The sequence below is a fragment of the Copadichromis virginalis genome, linkage group LG11 (assembly GCF_057382275.1).
Source record: "Copadichromis virginalis isolate Kocher_CV1m ecotype Utaka linkage group LG11, C_Virginalis_male_GT1.1, whole genome shotgun sequence".
Taxonomy (NCBI): Eukaryota; Metazoa; Chordata; class Actinopteri; order Cichliformes; family Cichlidae; genus Copadichromis; species Copadichromis virginalis.
Window position 1 is genome coordinate 14474063 of NC_140628.1, and position 18840 is coordinate 14492902.

The 18840-nt window shown below is 40.8% G+C and overlaps 2 protein-coding genes across 2 annotated transcripts in view; both read right to left on the reverse strand.

The window, feature by feature from the left end:
* The window catches only part of LOC146698212 (eukaryotic translation initiation factor 3 subunit H), a 61300-nt gene extending 52123 nt beyond the window's left edge, over positions 1 to 9177 (reverse strand). The window contains exons 1-2 of the mRNA XM_085473240.1: positions 9003 to 9177; positions 649 to 805 (exon numbers count right to left, since the gene is read on the reverse strand). Coding sequence (XP_085329366.1) covers positions 649 to 805; positions 9003 to 9104 — 259 coding nt within the window. The 5' untranslated portion in view covers positions 9105 to 9177. The remainder of the gene's footprint in view (positions 1 to 648; positions 806 to 9002) is intronic.
* A 1376-nt stretch (positions 9178 to 10553) lies between these two features.
* LOC146698213 (double-strand-break repair protein rad21 homolog A-like) lies at positions 10554 to 18813 on the reverse strand. The gene is made up of 14 exons (XM_085473242.1): positions 18703 to 18813; positions 17174 to 17365; positions 16878 to 17007; positions 16604 to 16703; positions 16005 to 16111; positions 15611 to 15808; positions 15348 to 15473; positions 15126 to 15251; positions 13726 to 13949; positions 13001 to 13154; positions 12708 to 12853; positions 12133 to 12309; positions 11857 to 11940; positions 10554 to 11550 (listed from the first exon to the last, which is right to left on the reverse strand). The coding sequence occupies exons 2-14, from the start codon at positions 17315 to 17317 to the stop codon at positions 11359 to 11361; spliced, it is 1908 nt and encodes a 635-aa protein (XP_085329368.1). The 5' UTR covers positions 17318 to 17365; positions 18703 to 18813; the 3' UTR covers positions 10554 to 11358.
* Positions 18814 to 18840: the final 27 nt, after the last annotated feature.

Genomic DNA, 18840 nt, shown 5'->3' on the forward strand with positions numbered 1-18840 from the left:
CCATGCTGTTAGATAAGCTAACATACGTGGCGCGATAAGGGTCAATTTTAATGAGATTTCCACAGAAATCTACAAAGTAGTTCCCCCCAAAATTCAAAGACTTTCTGTTCACCCTTGTAAAATTTTAAAAACAAATTAGTTTGATGCAATATCTGATATAACATTTGGCTCACACGTCAGTCATGCCAAAATAAATTAATGACAAACAACAACACCTTTTGTCCTGCCAAAAACAATATACGTTTTCCACGGAAATGTTTCAAGTCAGTGTTTTCACAGCCATCTGGTATATCAACTCAAGAACACTGTGTTAATTAAAAACTTAATCATCCAAATTTGCAATTCATAATGTCACGCACCAGAATTTAAATGACAAAGCAGCTCTTATCTACAGTGGAGTTTCAAAATTTCATAATAAGCAAATACCACAGCTCCCATGTTGCTGAAGATTTCTTAATATCATCTTGTCATAAATTGAGCGGCCGCAGTCACCGGAGACACCATCATTTTACGGTTTTACTTGCGCTCGGTGCTTAACGGGTATTTATTTCACACTCTGTCGTGATGTGATAAGTGTGCGCGCGTTTTTACAGCTGCAGGAGAAGATCGATGGAACAAACAGAAAGCAGGCACACTGCTTTTAGTTACCTTCATCAAAGTCAGCATCATCCTCTGTGTGCTGGGGGAAAGGGAAGCAGTTGGTGATCTCAAGTCGGTCGTCGACTACCAGGCCCAGCAGGACGCCCTGAACCACCTCACTGCCCTGGCCCTCTTCTTGGTAGTGCTTGATAATCTTCAGCACCACCTGTGAAAAGGGGAAAAAAAAGCAACATTAGTGCTGCAGTAGAAAAGGAGGCAGAAAGGGAGGTTGATGATTCTTTATCCTGCTTTCAGTGGCATTTACTGAAAATTGATTTCATTTTCTGAATTGATAATATTTTATCCATCTTGTCGTTTATAGCATTTATGTAATTTCTTGCTATTGTTTGATTTATGGTACCAAATACAGTTGTCTCCCTGCTCGCCATGTTGATTTGAGCTCATTAGTGTGAGTTGAGGATTTTCTGTGTGAGATGCTGTTTAAAAGTCACATGGATGTCTTCCTCTGTTCTTTGGCACATTATTTTTTAATCACAGTACAAACACACTGAACAATTTTCTTATTTTCAAATAGAGAATAATGTCTAACCTCTAGTGTACAGAAAAGTGGTTTGATTTAGTAAAAGAATGCAAATAAAGACACATGATAAAGGCCTGTGATTTACGCCTAGGAAATGTGAAAATAGGAACTTCCAGTTAAAGAATTTATGTTGTTATGATTGTAACGTGTAGTTAATATACTTTAGGTTGATTGTACAACTCTAGTCACTTTGTGGCTGAGAATATTGTCCCAGCAGAGCACATATGACACATTTCTCATCAGTTCCCCACCAAGAACAACCAACACAAGGCTTCTGATTTCACCAACACCCAAAGTGATATCAAGAGAAAAACCAAACAAAAACCACCCAAAAACAATGAGACTTCATGCATCACTAGAGTTTTCTCTGCTTATATACACAAACTAAAGTGTTAGCATTACTCATTACGCAAAAGAATTACAACAACGTAAATATGAATAGTAACCCGAGGTTTAACAGCTCTGAAACAGACACCAAATTTGTGCTGTAAACGTCCACGGTCTTGTGTTTTTTCCTTGGAAAAGGTTAAAAACAGGTGCAGCAGTGTTTAGCATGAAGCATGCTAATCTGCAAATTAGTCATATGCTCATGTTACCAATTCTCCATAGTTCTCCATGTGAAACTGCTGCACCTGGCTAGCACGCTAATCGTGCTTATTGTTTTCAAAATTCAACACATTAAGAGTGAGCAGGAAACACTTCAGTATTAAAGCAATCATTTTTGCTCTTCGTGATTTTTATTATGCACATTTTGCTGTGGAGACTCCAAACACACACTAAACGATAACACCGAAGATAAATCCTGCTCTATAATGAGTGTCACACATACATCCAGACAGCTGTGTGCACCCTGCAGCTCAAAGAATAATGATCTAGGGCCTGTATTCAGTTGTGATGGATCACAAGGATGAAATGGATGTGTAGATGTGACATAAATAATATCACACTGCTCTGGAAACAGTTCCATTTTTTTGGTAGAAACAAGCGGTTGTCATCTGCTTGTGTAACTTTCGAGGTGCTGATGCTTGATATGGTTAAGCCCCCCGTAGCTATTACACACTTTCCCTCTGGAAAAACTATTACAAGTTGAAAAATCATGTTCTTGCACTGACAGGTGCACAGCTCAGGTTCAATACAGTTTTAACTGGGTGGTGACGGGCACAGCTACTCGTTATCAGCCCGGTCTGTAGTTCTCCTGATAGAGAGACAGAGAAGTCTACTTTTTTGGGAGTGGGATGAGGGGTGAATTTGCATGACATTGGCTCATTACTCTGGTAGGAGGAGCCTAAAACCCTGATCATATCAACAATTCATACTAATCCCCTAATGAAGCTACAATATTGCAAAACTGGGAGTTAAAAACAAAAAAATTAATACAGCAAAGCATCAGGAAATTCTGTGTGACAATGCATGATACTGACACAGGGACACTAAATACTGATATTTAATGTAAAAACTCAAAATACTCTGAGAGTACTATGAAAAAGAGGGCTATCTCATGCACCACTATCCTGAGATACCAGTAATAAGTGACGTATTTTGATATCAACAGGCTTTCTGGTGATTCCTAGCGAGATGTGAAATTGTGTAGTAAAACAGGTTTGGGGGGAAAAAATATAACTCCTCTAATACTAAAACTAGAACATTTCTAAACAAATTCTAGTAAATTTATAAGAGCTCTCCCAATAGACAGCTGAGCTTAGGTCTGTTGCCTCAGAGCAGTCTTCTTATTGTCCCTGCGCCTATGTGAGTTTCCTCTGGTGCTTTAGTCTCCTCCCACACTCCACAGATGTGCATGTTAAGTTAATTAATGATTCTAAATCCAATGTAACCCAATGATCAACTTGCAACCAGTCTAGGGACCCCCACATCACAACAAAAACACCACTTACTTTGGTAACAGATTGCATAATGAAGCATTCTGCACTCTTCACTGGCCACTAAGCTCTTACATAAAAACCACAAAATTGTCAAAAAATAACCATTGTTATGTTAGGAGAAATTCTGGGACAAGTTACTAAGGCAATCACTGACTGTGGTTGAGTGCTGGAGCCCGCTGTGGTAAGCACCACCTGCAGGCTCAAACACTGGTGCATCACTGATCTTGAGTGTGTACAAAAGGGCAGTTAGTATTCAGTGCAGCTTAGCAATTTACACTGGAGAGCGAAGAGGCGGCACACATAAAACTTTCAAGAAAAATGCCATCCTTGTACAGTGGGAGGGTATATTTGGACTCGTACTCCGATATCCCACATAATCGTGCTTCATCTGGACAGAGTGTCCATGCATCATCGTATGCATTTAATTTTTAATGCCAGATAAAAATGGGCCGATAGGACAAAGCCTCCGAATGATTCAGGAGTGGGTTTAAGCTCTAATGCTGTGATACTGACACCAAGGACGGCGGAGGAAAAACTATCGCACATGCACAATACAAACATGTGGCAGGCATACTGACAAGCAAAAAATAAATAAATAAAAAACTGAAAAGCAATGGCACAGAGCAGAGAAGGTAAAGCGTCTAAATGAACAGGAACAGGACAAAAAGCTGAAAAGCGCTGTGTGGAGGGGGAGAGCATAAATCACGCTGATAACAGTGTGGGCAGGTCACAGCCAGAGGCATTAATAATACACACATACACATTCACACATAGGAGCAGGGTGGCAGTCCTAAAGCCATGCTCACAACAAAAGAGCCAACACCACCATAAGGGAGCCCTCGCTGGTCTCGGGCAGCTGCTCGTGCACGCGCAAACATACACATACACATGCGTGCTTGTCCGGGGAGATGATTTATTTCAATAGAGCGCTGGCTCTGTCATGCAACAAGTAAAAAGAGCTAGAGGCGGGAGAAGAAAAACCAAATGGGTTGGAGTGGAGAGAAAAACAAATCTCATTCCCTGCCTGCCTGCTTTGGCATTTTTGACTGAGAGGGCAGGAAGGTCTGAGCAATAGGTCGGTGAAGAGAGACACGGGTGGAAAGGGAGGGAGAAACAGCAAAATAACTGAGTGGGAGCGCAATGGAGGGGAGCAAGGTGGCGGAGCTGGGTAGCGAGGAAATGCAATAGTGCAAATGTGAAACGGAGAAACAGGTGGATGAAGGAACGGATGACAAAAAGAAAGCAGTGGGGCAGTAGGTGAGGTGTAGCAAAGAGAGCGAGGAAGAATAAGGAGGAATCCGGCAGGGGAGAGGAGGGCTACAGTCGAAGTCTCCAGGAACAGTGGCATTGGCTGCTTTACCCTGTCCCCGGTCCCCTTTGAGCTTTGGCTCCTTTTTCCACCAGCAAATAGCTTTTCTAGTCTCCCTCCATCATTGAGAGCAGATAGCAACGGATACACAATGCTTTCAGCTATCTAGCTCTTGGCGATCTGCTCATCGCACACTTAAACAGCATCTGTCTGCAAAAAGGGAGGAGGCGAGAGATGGACAGTCGGCCAAAAACAACTCCAACAAGGTCAAACAAATAGGGCTAAACACGATGGGGGTTTAAAAAAAAAAAGAAAGAAAAAAAAAAAGGGGGGGGGGGGGGGGGGGAGAAATCCTGAATGCACAGAAATGCTTTAAAGACAGGAAGCAAAGAGGCATCTGCACTACAAGAAAAGGAAGGAAGGAAGCCTGGAGGTTTCAGTGGATTTGTAGTACTGGCTTCCTGGCGCTCAGTAAATGCCATCAGGTATTGTAAGCAAAGCCTGGAAAGCTTAACGTCTGTGCAAACCTGCATGCCCACAAAGACATGCCAACTCTCCTTCCAGTACCATCCCTCCCTACTACTCACGCTCTCAGACACACACACACACACACACACACACACACACACACACACACAAACTCACGTATAATTTTATTGATCCAGTACACCGGCAGCTAACCCAGTGATCTCACCTCATGTGGAGAGGCCCAAGATTGATATGTGGACAGTGCATTATAAATCAACAAGCTTAAAATTGAATTGTGCAAAATCAATTGCGGTCTAAATCCCCTGTTGGCTGCCTTTAATTCTTATCATAAATCTTCTGCCTCGCTCACACAAAGGGGCTTATATTCCTGCCACAACGGGGCTCAAGTTATGAGAAAGTACAGCAAGAGAGACGATCGCGTAATGAGGTTTTGTTTTTTTTACCCTTATTTTCTTTTTTGCGTTGCTGAAGTGTGAACGGACTCTAAACTCAACGCCGCCTGCAAAATATTTGACAGAGAAAATACTTTTGTGTGGCAGGAGTCGTCTGTTGGGTTAAGCCACGGATGAAGACCACGGCAGATTCCCACTTCATCTGCCAGCTTTCGCCTGCTGGCGTGGTGAGATCTTTCTCAAACATGTTTGATTTTGCTAGGCCAAGTCTGGCGTGTAATGTGAAGTAGTCCAAGACGGATGTATAGCAGCCACTGACTCTGGCAACAACCGATGGGAGCAGCTGTAGCAATGTGGGGAGACAAATAATCCAAAAAATGTACTAAAAGGAAAGTACAGAGGTCAGAGCAATACAGCTAATTTATAGTGAGGATATTTATGCATATCATGCGTCCTGTCTGCTGCACAGTCCATCAAGATAGCAGCCTGGTCTAAACCAGTGCACAGTTTCATGTTTGAGACACCTCATCTGAAACCATAATACACCTTAGTCATTTTTAATTAATTTTTTTTAATCTAATTTAAGATCAAAGTCTAGCCATTAATTTCCTTGACATGTAGTATTTTCATTGCTAGGAGAATAATCTGCCATGATTGAGGAATTCACAGCATATCCAGCAAAACATATGATTAACTGCTTATCCAGGGTTTCCCCACAGAGGTCCCGCCCCAATAATATCTGGCTATCTACCCATTTCACCTTTTTTTTTCCTGCCCAAAAGAATGACGCAATCCACTAGCAATTTCCTAACGAGCAATTTCCTCAGTCTTATTTTGAAAGTTCGGTTGCTAAACAGCTACTCCCCTTCCCATCTTGTGTTTCCTTCCTGGCATACTCACCAGTCGCTCTCATGGCTCTCAGAGTCTCTCATCCCACGGTCAGACTGAGTCCAGCTTTGCCATCTTGGACTGCCGCTGGCAACAATAGTCCTTGTTCTGCTCTGAGGATCTGCTGCGAGCTGGAGGGCCACTCTAACCAGAACCTGCAGCCGGTTTAGGACTGGTTCATGTGCTGCTCCATCAAGGCTGCGGAGCAGAACAGGGACCACCGTAGCCAGCTGCTCCCCAGGATGGTTTAGCTGGCATCCAACAGTGGGGTAAGAGACTCATTGGAGAGGCAGCTAATTACTGGTCTGTTAGTTATTTGTCACAAAGGGATCCTGCAACTAATTAGCAGTGGATAAAGTTTATATTATAATATTTACTATATTAGGTATAGATGTGCCTCCTTTCACACACACACCCATGTGTGCACAGCCACCTACTACCACAAACGGGAGTATCACTGTTATCTATTACTATTTTATTGATATTAGCCTCCCTGTTTAGGGTTTTATTCATATTTCAAACTCATCCTTTTCTCTCCCTTCGCACATCTAAAGCACTCGGTGGTGAAACATGGCTGGACTAATGTTTTTTAAAGATGTGACTGAACAACAAGCAGTAGCCACCGTGACCAACAGTGCTCGGCAAAAGGCTGCACTCCTCCGACCTCTCAGCAAGGTAACCAACTCAACTGTGGAACAGTGAGCTGCTTGAAATCTGATTATTGTTGACCGAGTCTTCTTTTTTTTACTTCACATTTCAACAATGCAAGTTTGTTTGACCTGAGCAGCCGCACTGGATGCAGTCGTGCTTTATTTTTGCTCAAGTACCTGCTCAGCGAGTGCTTCAGCGAGTGTATCAAGGAACTCTGAATGTCAAATTAAAATAAATAGCATGTAAACATGACGTATAGCTTCTGTGCTATGTAGAAGAATATATGTAAAGCTATGATTCTGCATTGGATAGCAAGTCATCTCCTGTGTGCATGGCAGCAGATCTGTACTACATTATTATATGACACCTCCCTGTCAAGCACAGGCTCAAGAACCTGAGGCTTATCTAAAAACCCCAGGGGGGCAGAAGGGACTGTTCTTGCTGAGAGTGGAAAATGACTGTTACATGAAATGTTAAGATTAAACTTACTTTGTTTTTTCCCTTCCTTTCAAGTCAGTGAGACCGTCAAATCACGGTGCCAAAATATCCTGCACAAAGCACTCTGACTTTTCCTTAATTCGTGGTACAAGAATAAGACGCGTGTCTGACGTGCATCGAGGCTTCTTCTCAACAGAGGCAATTGTGTGATCTCAGTAGGTGTTTAATGGAACCCACTGCAGTGCTGCTCTCCACTTCTGTGGCAACATCAGTGACTGAAACCTCTTCAAAAGCAAGGAAACAATTCAGTTCTACTACACAACAGCAGTGATGCTGTCTACGGGCAAGCCTCCAGCTAAACCTCTGACAGGCGTGTCATGACGCAACACGACAGCAACAGCTGCATCTCAATGCATTCAGGTGAAGCGCATTTCATAACGCCACCTGAAATAGACACCCTTCCTTCAGCAGTCTCCATTCAAATGAGGCTGCACACTAAGCTCTTCCTGACTGTTTTTAATTTAAGTGTTGCGATTAAAATGTTTGGCTGATAAAGCCGAGAAAAGGAATTAAGAAAATCTCATTAAGGGTCTAAATAATACACATGGAGGTGAAATATTCAGATTTGAAATTAGAGCCTAGGACTCTGGGGCACCTTTAATGAGCAAGATAAAAGGAAAGCAGCAGCTGGCAAGTTTAAGTCTTGGTACTGCGTTCAGGAACACTGGGGAAAAAAAGAAGGAAAAAAAAGAGCTGCTTTGTGTCCAGTGCCACTCAGGGCAGGAGGGAGGGAGAACGTCAGCGAAGCAAGTTTGTCCTCTGCTGTTTCTGCAGAGGTACTACAGGACAGGAAAGGGGCCATGGATTGTTTCAAGTCCAGTTTGAACATGTTCCACTATTTACCTGTTAATGAACAGTCGCAAGAGCTTACTAACAAGTCAGCGAGGAAGTAAATTTTGTGTCCAAAGTACACACAATAGCCACACAAACCAGCACACTGTTACAATACATGTGCCCAAGAACCCTAGGTCTGAACAAATCTGAAACAAAGGCCTCTCTAGCTGTGTATGTTACGGGAGACAATAGTATCACCAGGTCCCAACAGGAAAGGCAGAACAGTAACTTGTTAGTTTTTGTGCTGCAGAGGCAGAATAGTGGGAAAATGAATTTATTTACTGTGTTTTGTTAACCTAGCCACAAGAGATTTAACATCATCTAAAGCAAATTCTGCTTCAGAAGACTCACTTAACAAGGGCCTAATTTAATCAAGACAATAGGATCTGTTGGAAGGCACACAGGCCTTCTGTGGGTCTATAACAAAGGTCAGATTTGCCAGTGAAGGTACTGTTGTCTGCCACAATGAACACAGCTAACAAATGCAACCTCTAAAACACTTTACATCGTAAAAAAAAAAAAAATAATCAGCACCGGCAATAACACAATTCTGATACTCGGGGAAGTCCTGGTGCAAAAAACAAACACCCCTTTCGTTTAATGAAACCTACACACCGGCTAACAAAAAGACGATTGTTATTAGCATGTTATTAGTCTGCTAGTAAGTTTGGAATCTCTAAACAGAATTTTTTTTCATATGTTTACCAAAAACTGAATAACAAGGCTCCATGCACGTTTTATCCCTTTAAACAGAACCAGAAAGGGCCTTGTACTATCTCTCCGCCATGATGATGCTCACACTGTAACGCACACATCTGCTAACAACCGTTTTCTCTGCCGCTCGTTAGAAGCTGGTAACACAGACCCACACTAACACTTACCAGTCCCTCAATCTGGATCTGCTTTACGGGAGAGTCCAAAGTGCCGCCAGTAGAAGCCATCGCTGTGCTGGATACTGAGCTGGACTCCTTACGCGATGCCATCTATGTTGCGCTCCACGCGGAAAAAGGAAGGAAAGTGCTCGGCGACGGACGTTTCCGGTGATGATACGCCCGTTTTCCTGTCCGTGTAGAAACAAAGGCTGAGAATCCGATCTACTTCTCGTCTAGAAGTTCCAGTTGAAGTTGTTGGGGTTTTTTTTCATTTAGCGCATCGGAGTTGTAAAATAATACTTTTCTACAAGTGCCCTAACATGATATATGCTGACAACCGCCGCTACAAAATAAAATGAAGGAGCAATCCCCATACAGTTGTGGTCAGAAGTTCACATGCACTCATGATGTGCATGATCTACATGGTGCTTTGGGGCTTTTAACGCTGTCTTTGAACTGTTCTTTTTCTTTGATTGTACAGTCTACTAATGACTTTAAAGAAAAAAACCCCACATAGGCATAAACTCAGGGTCACAAACACACACACGTGTGTATGTGTGTGTATATATATATATATATATATATATACACACACACACGTGTGTATGTGTATATATATATATATATATATATATAGAGAGAGAGAGAGAGAGAGAGAGAGAGAGAGAGAGAGTTAGTTTAGAATGTTTTAGGGCGTTCAGGAACACCCATGAACCATCAAAGCTTAAGCCCGCCATGAAATGGAAACTATCCAGTTTTACATCACCACGAAGTAAGAGGTTGTCAACTAAGAATCAAGTCCCTGCTCTAAAATCGGTGGAGAAGTAAAGGTGAGGTTTTCAATCCTAAAAACACTCTACCAGCTATCAAGCATGGTGGTGGTAGCAACATGATATGGAGCTATTTTGCTAGCACTGTTATATTGCATTGCACAAAGCAGATGTAATAGTGAATAAAGAGGACTAGTCAACAGCTAAATGGTTAGTAGCCATTTCAATAGGACAATCCCCAAAACACACCAAATCTGATTAAAAGATACAGCAATCTAACATTAAGGTTCTAGAAAGGCCTCCCCAAAGCCATTCCTGAGTTCAAATAAACTCTACCAATCCTGCAAAGAGGACTGGTCAAATATCCTTCCAAAATTATGCCAGAAGGTTGTTCAAAAGGTAGAGCTTGCTAACAGCTAGCTAACACACACACACACACACACACACGCTTGTGCATACAAGTTTGACACAGTGTACATTCAAGATAACCCCAAATACATTAAAACTTTTGAACCATTTTTTTAAGTCATTAAAGATGTTTACTATACAATTGTTCCAACCTTTTAATGATTTTCCTTACCAAGTATAAAACTATTAAAGGCCCTACATTTCCATGACATCTATGCCCACAATGTCATCTATGCTCACAACTGTAACATTTAGTATTTTTGATCCCAGTCTCTGGTTTTTGCATTTCAGTGCTTTCTTTACATGGTCAAGCAACAAGAAAAAACTGAAAGCAGAAATGAGCCTTTGAATTTAAGGTGAATCAATACTCTCCTGTTAGTAATCAAAGTACTTAAAACACTTTATTTCAAATCTTTACAGATGTATCACAACTAGAAGTTACCCAAAGACTAAAAAGGTGGGATAATGAACTTAACTGTAACAAGGACATTACCTAGTTATATAATGCAAAGAGGTGAATAAGCATAAACTTAAAGGTACAAAAAAGAAATTTACATGAAACTTAATCGACAAACTTCCTGAATTATACATCTGATACGTGATATTTAATGCCAGGTAAGATTGACCAATTTTTTTTAAAAAACAGATTAAACATTTTGTTTTTCAAAGAACAAGTGCAACAAGGAGAGGATGGGAAAGGTTACACTTCTGAGCAATAAAACAGTACCTTTGCAGAACATGGACAGTCATTACAGGATGTTTTATTGAAAAGTACACTGGGGGGCTTTATCTAAAATCTGCAATATTTCAGTTGAAACAGGGGCAATGATACAAAACTCAAGGAATAAGCAGACAATAGAAATTTAACTTTAAGTTTACAAATTGGTGACTGAAAAATGTTGCTTTATAAATATTCTGTTAAACATTCTTCCTCGCTCCATTTGAACCAAGAATACTGCATGATTCAATCTGTAGTACAGTAAAATCTGTTATTTTAAAAAGTTTCCAACGCATTTGCGCCTAATCCCTCCCCCCTTTCCCCAGGGAAGAAGTAGGAGAAGGAAAAAAAAGAAGAGGGGGGGGGGGGGGGGGGGGGGGCATCAGGAAAACACAAAATAAAAAGGAAAATAGTTGAGAATCAAAAATGTATGCCTGTTGCAAGCAGTGTTTGTTGGTTCTTCCAATGTCTAAATAAGGTGGAATTTTGGTCCAGCTGTGGCGATGATGTCGCTGTAGGGCTCAGACTGGGTCACTTCGATGGCTTGCTGCTTCTTCAAGACGAGGAAACTGTAAAACTTGGCGGCTGCCTGCTTCCTGTTGTTGTTCCGGCACAAGTCCAGCAGACTAACAGACTGTGCACCAGTCTTAGCCATAACGCGCTATGAGACAAAAGCATTAAATAGATGTATGATCAAACATAACACAACTTTGAGATGATTCTCACTGTTGAGGTCAATTTGTGAGGAAAAGTTCTTAAAAGACTACCATGTTTCAAATTTAAATCCATACCATGGATTAAATCCATCCAAACCATGTTGCAAGTAAAGTACAAAGGTTAGTTGTTGTTTGTTTTTTTTAAAGCACTCTGTGAACTGCCCAAAGCCTTTTCATTATTACTTGCTAACAGGCTTAGTTATTTAAATTCCATTTTCAGAAATGTGTAAGCACCATAACAGCTTTCTTACCTGGAGACCATGCAGCATCTGTTGGGTTCTCTTGTTCCATCTCTTCTCTTCCTGATCTTGATCTCCACCCTGCCCTTCCTCTTCCTAAAGTACAAAAAAACAAAAAAAAAAAAACAAAACAATGATTAGCATCAACTGGTCCAGACATGTATAGCCACACAGACAGAAAAACTACTTCTCTTGATTGGGAACTTTGGACAAATTGGCAACACTGTCAACTACAAATTCTCCAGTTTTGCATGTAAATAAATAAAAGAATAGGCTATTTCCACTCACCTCTTCATCGCTTTCATCCTTCTTGTCTTTTTCCTTCTCCCCAAGAAGGTTGAGTTCAGGGACAAGGTCTGTGAGGTTGAGACTACTCTCCTCTGGGGGCAATTCCACCTGAGGCATGTCTAACCTCTGAGGCACGACTGAGCGGTCAGCCAACTGCTGCGGCTCCAAGGGAACCATCTAAAAAAGGAAAGAAAGCAGAAAACATCAAAATCAGGACCGAGTTAATACAAAATGCAGTAACCTGAAATGTTTTATTTCTACAACTGGACCCATTTTGATGTTTCAACAGATTCAAAACAACTTCATCTGTTGGAACCTTTCTATTAAATAACATTTAACACGAATGTGACCCTAACCAGGTGAAATCTTTAAGCCTGGTCTAGGAAAACACTGTTTAAGAACTGAAAATCTAACAAGAATCAGCTGTCCATTATATACATTTTAGATACAAACAACAGCACATTGTTATACGCAATGCAAAGGTAAACTAGACATCTGTAATTTTGCTGATTTTACAGCATAAATAATTTTTATTTATTTATTTAAAAAAAAAAAAAAAGGAAATAGATATTCACAGGAAGGGTGCCGTCTTTGTCAAGAGCCTTGCGTTTGACTGCACGTGGGGTGGAGGGAGGGGGCATGACAGTTTCATCCAAGGCCGTTCTGCTGCCCTCCATTGCAGAGGCTGCCAGTATGCTGGGCTCCTCCATGATAGGCTGGTCTGAGGGACACAAAGAAAGAGATTAATTGAAAGTAATAACAACTGTCGAGGTGAACACCACCTTATTTGATGAAATATGGTCTCCCTTCTGAGGCTTTAACACAACTAATGACATGATCTCCTCTCATCATTTCCAGCAGGACTTACCAGTAACATCTCTGTGCTGAGTTAAGACCTCGTCTCTAGGCACCTCTGGGTTCTCCAGTTCTTTGAGGAACTCATCCAGACTGTCTGCTTCGCCTCCCTTCCTCCTCTTCCTCAGCTCATCTGGCACCAGAGGTGTCAGGCAACGTGTGAACATCTGGTATCAGATATGTAAAAGTTAAAAAAAAAAAAAAAAAAACAACAACTTGTGAGAGGGGCGGGTGTTACTTTTTTTTTTTTTTTTTTACACATTTAAAAACCACTATATGACAAGTTAGTATTAAAACAAAAATGCAGAACTGTTGGGGAGGACTCATGTGAGACAAAAGGAAATTGTCCTAAATTATGCATCGACACATTTTCTATTTAGTATTCAGAAGCAGTAACGTCAGTGTTAAAGGACAGGGAAAGAGGCAAAAACAATCACTTCCTCCACCTCCTGCTCCTTCAATGCTCTCATTGTAAATCCCACAATCTGAACAGAATGCCAATGAAAAAATACTATGTTATAAATCTACTCCATCTCCTCTCCCTTTCCATTACACAGCAACTGAGGCTGACCTACTTGGAGAATTGGACTGCTGTTGTGAAAGTGGTGATAAGCACGCCAAAGTGCTAATATTCCTTAGCAGTGATTTCAGACAGGCAGCTGAAAGTCTGTGTTAGTTCTCAATGTGTGTGCGCATTTACCCACAAATACATGAATATTTATCACAAGTATTTGTTACCTTGAGCAGCCTGGCATTCCAGAGGGGCTGAGCAGGCAGAGAGAAGAGCTTCTCCACTCCTCCAGTTTCCTTCCACATCATAAGCTTCTTAGTGGGAGGGGCAAGGTCCAGGGTGGTGACAATATCTGAGTAGTCAGACAGTTGGGCTCTGATGGTCTTGCTGTCCAACTCCTTCACGCTGTCCACAATCAGTTTCCTTTTACGCTTGGCCTTGGTCTCTTTAACTGAAAAGAAACAAGAAAAAAAAAAGTTCACAATGGTTATTTCACCATAACTACCCTACAACTAAAATTACAATTTTAACCTCCTAGGACCTGGCGTCCACATATGTGGACATCACATTTTGGGTTATTTAGACCAAAATACTCAATTTTGCTCTACAAGCACCTGATATCCACTTACGAGGACATTATACTGCTGCTGTTCTATCAAAATTTTAAACGAATATCCTCATATGTGGCTCTCATTTTTCTTAGAAACAAAAATTAAGTTAAAAAAAATAAATAAAAAAAAAATCTGGTAATTCTTTGTTTTTACATTCATCGAGTCCCAATATGCCCAAATATCAAAGAGAAATTAAAAATGCATGCGATGGAAGAGTTCGGGTCTTAGGAGATTAAATTATTACGATAAGTGCTTAATGATGTTAAAGCTGTGTCTACAGAGAAGTTAGTAGTTTTTTCCCTATGTTACACCAAGCAAACATGGTTCTGTTGTAATCACTCCAGCTGTATACACAAATGGCACATTTAATTCATTTGTACTATATGCCCGTAAATACAGCCTGCACTGTATTTTCATGCTTCCACTCTATATAGCCCATTATTACCCAGAGAGTAAGAATGTATTACACTAAGCATGTTTATTGGAAGTGAGGACATTATCTTCCTATCAAACCTGTGTACACCTGCAACTATGTGGCTTATCCTGCAAAATATAGACAAGTAAAACTAAAAGTTAATTGCTCTGAGCAAATTATATATCAATATTACAGAAATTTAAGCCTTTCTTCAGTCCTATTAATTTGCAGCACTGCCTTCAAATTTCTCAGTACAACTAGAGACATTAAATAGAAAAGCTATCACAGCACTAAAGAAAAAGTGTAATGTTATTAACTTTATCTGTAGTTGGTTTTAATTTTGTGGCTACTTGGTGCTTATTGCCATAAACTAATCACTTTTAAGCATTTAAAATTGCAGAGCGAGTGTGTTTATGCAGCATTGACTATAGAGGCCCCCTTTTCTTTTTTTTTATGGACCGCAATTAAAAAAAAAAAAAAAAAAAAAAAAAAAAAAGAGTAAAACTGCAATGCTACAAAAGAATAATAAAGAAAGAATTCAATTCAATTTTTTCTCCTCTTTAATGCAGCCTTTCATCTCAACAAAAGAGCGGGGACTTACCAGTGATATCAATGGGCTCCAGGGCAAAGGCCTCCTCCTCATTGTGAACCAGAGTGGTCTGTTCTGTCTGGTCAGCCATGGCAGGCAGGGGCTCTGGTGGACCTGAGTCTGGGCTGTCTGGGCCCGCTGGACACACGCATCAAAAGAGGCAATATGGTCACTTATAACAGCACACAACTGAGGAGTTTTATCACCATAGTTTCTACAATTTTGTTTACTTACGTGACTGGAGGTTGTCAAAGTCATCCTCATCATCACCATGATCTGGAGGCATCATGACACTTTCTGTAATAGCTGGAGGATCGTCAAAGATACCGCCGCCGTCTTCAGAGCTCAGCAGTTTGTCAACTAAGAAATAATACATTTAGCTTTATCATGTTATCATATCTCACAGAACAAGAATTGTTTGCCAAGTATGAGAATGATGTGGCAGTGATGATGATGCGGTCACCAGATCCCAATGTGTAAACAAATATGCTTCTCACCCAGCATCCCCCCATCACTGTTGCCCATGGAGCCGTCCCCAAAGTCATCATACTCCATGTGGTTGGATTTGTCAGGAAGATTAGCTGGACCAGGTTCAGCCTCAAGCAACAGGTTAGAAGCCGTCGCACCATGTATTATATCCTCCTCAAATGTGCTGGCATCACGCATCATCTCTCGGTCGTCCATGCCAAAGTCAGCTGAGGAGTACAGCAGATATTATTATAAAATATACACCACATTTCTCATTACACAGAAATGAATTAAACATTTCAAACCCCAATGGATAACAAAGACATAATTAGTAAATCTAAATTTGCCAAGTGTGGTGACCATTACCATGGTTGGGTTGTGCGATGTGTGTGTGTACACATGAGGACATAAATAATGACCTACCAAAGTCATTGTCTTGCAAGAGGCTCAGGTTGCCAACATCTTCCCTCATGGTGATCTCCTCTACTCTGCTCTGGTTCAGGGTGAACTGCTGAGCAACATCTATGTCACTATTTGAAGGAGAAAGCAAACAAAGGTATTAGAGATGAGTCAAACAGTTGCCTATGACGTTATTATAAAGCCTCCATGTCAGCCCATCACTGAAACTCAATATACTTGTTGTTAATTGCAGTATTTATTTATTCATTTATTTACAATACAACTTGCAGAACTACATTTTTCTATGTAGTATACAGACTTCCATTAGCTACAATAGCCCATGTTGGTCTTTGTCACCACTGTTTGAATCACCAAATAGCTGCTCTTATTTACAAAGTTTTCATCTTTCTGTTATTGAACAATCTGTGTAATGATGGCAATTGTGCAATGAGATGGGCTTCACTGACAATAAAAATGGTTGATGAAAGCAAAAATTGGGGGCATGCGTTGCTGTCATACTTAACACCAAGGACTGAAAACACAGACCTTACACTGCATCCTATAATTGACAAAAGTATTTGGTAGAAATTACAAAATAAGAGTCGTTTACATAGTTGACTTACTCCAGATCTGGAAGTGGCTGGTCAAAATCATGGAATTCTTCAGGTAAGGTGATAGCATTGTACGCTGCCTCTCTGTTTTCCTCAGGTAGATCCACTACACCTGAACACAGACAAGCAGCAACGTAGTTTTAAACACACAACTTTGTATGTGGTTCTTATTTATGAGGTGTAGCACAATGGATCAAAGTCAGTACCACAGCAATGGGCTGGAAAATGTTTTTATTTATTTGGGGAAAACGGATCAAAACTTCAAGAAACAGAAAAAAGACCTTACCTGGTCTAAAAGCCATTTTGATCTTGATGAAAGCTTCATTACAGTCAGCAAGCAGATACTTGGCCTTCCTGTGGTAAATTCTCACCACCCCAAGGAGCAAGTGGCCTGATGTACGCAATGCCATCTTCACCTAAAAAACAAAAGTGCCCAAAATGCTCAAAGAAAATAAATCTTTACAGGGTTATTTGTCCTGTTTTAGTATTTCACCAGCTCAAGATCAAAACAAGCATAGAAAGTGGACTAAAAAGTCTACAGTAGAACCACCAGAATACCTGAGACTATTTTTGTTGTGTTACCTTGGGTGAGATGATGCTCTCCACACTGCTCTCGAGGTTGCATTCAAACACATGGGCCTTGGTCAGCTTTTTGTCCCAATGGGCCGCCAGCCAGATCTTGGCCAGCGGCCCACGTTTGCTGAGGACAAAGTGGGCGTAGAACATTGCCCTGCTTCTCCTGGGTCACACGCTCACCCCTGTGGTATAATTTACCTGTAAACATAATAAAGTAGTAAAAAAAAAAAAAAAAAAGTCAAGACAAAAGCATTACCATCCCTTAGGATTTGTGGAAAAACAATGCATCTTTTGCCCTACTTCAACAATACAATCCTCAACACTTTTGACTGTTCTTAATGTGGGATTAAGAGTCAAATCTACTTTTTGAAAAAGTCGAAGAAAACACCACTGGATAGTTGCACACGATTATTACTTAGTAATACGCTGCAACTATCATTTGGTCAGAAATATGCTGAATATTTAAGCCAAAATAAAACCTATTGCTTAATTACATATAACCTTGATGTTCCAACAAAACAAGCCATTACAAATAAAACGGATGGACACTCATGCAGATTGTGGAATAGAGATCCAAAATTTAACCAGGCCACCAAGCCGGAGTTGGGCAACAAGTCGCATGAGTCGTTAAGACACTACCCCATATTTTAAATAATAATGCCATCAGAATGCTTCTATTTAATAAACAGCGGTCTATTGTATCTCAAATTAACATTTTGAGACAACTTCGAAAGCCGCCGCTCATATTAAGCAGGGGGCTTGCTAGCTGGATTTACCGAGGCTACTTCATACTTCATCCAATTGAGCTCCCTCGAAACACTTTGTATACTTTTTTTCTTACAAATAAATTAAAGTTATGAAACTTTAATTGTTACTTACTGCTGGTAAGATACTAACTACACATAGAAAGTGAGATTCGAACGTTATCAAAACATGCGCCGTGACTTCATTCAAGTTCCGCCTATTTCCCACTCTCCGAGGCAAACACTGTAAATGCACATGTCTATCTGTGGAAAGTCGCACTTTGGCGGCGCTTAACTTCAATAATACGACAACGTTTTACATTTCCAAAATGCAATAATTAACTAGAAAAGCCCCACGCGTCTTTGAACACGCACTTCAGACAGTTTAACACGTTAAAAGCGCCAAAGAGTGGTCTGCGCCAGCAAATAGCCGGCGCCATCAAGTGGGATGAACTAAATTAGCCAGCAGCTAACTACAAAAGAAGCAGTGAGCAGCTTCGCGGTGAAGCAGAAAATGTGGATCAAACTGAATTAACTTAATTTGAGCAAAACCACAAATTTTATAAAATGGCAAGAACACAAACGAAGCACGTGAGGGGGGGAAGTGAAGCGCACAGGAACAAGGCGCCCATACTTTTTCCCTCTACACTAGCACAATACTATCGCTAACTGCTGGCTAACGGCTTCTTTTACACTGAAGGCCGCAGTGAATAAACTCACACATGCATGCTTACTTCCTATTGTAAAATACACAAAACTGCGCCCAAATATTTCCGCTGCAAACACACTTACCGACAGTATCCCCTCTTGAGCGAAACCCCAATGATTAAGTTATTTCTCCCAGCAAATTCTTCCCTGTTGTACTCATTAAAACAGCCAAGATGGCGCCAGTCGCCTTCCTCCCGCTCACCGCTGTCCTTTTAAAATCGA

Coding starts and splice junctions, on each gene's coding strand:
- LOC146698213 (XM_085473242.1), bottom strand. CDS start 17,317: ATGTTCTACGCCCACTTTGTCCTCAGCAAACGTGGGCCGCTGGCCAAG. Junction 16,704..16,877: donor CAAAATGGCTTTTAGACCAG/GTAAGGTCTTTT, acceptor GTCTGTGTTCAG/GTGTAGTGGATCTACCTGAG. Junction 12,310..12,707: donor ACAAAGACGGCACCCTTCCT/GTGAATATCTAT, acceptor TTCCTTTTTTAG/ATGGTTCCCTTGGAGCCGCA.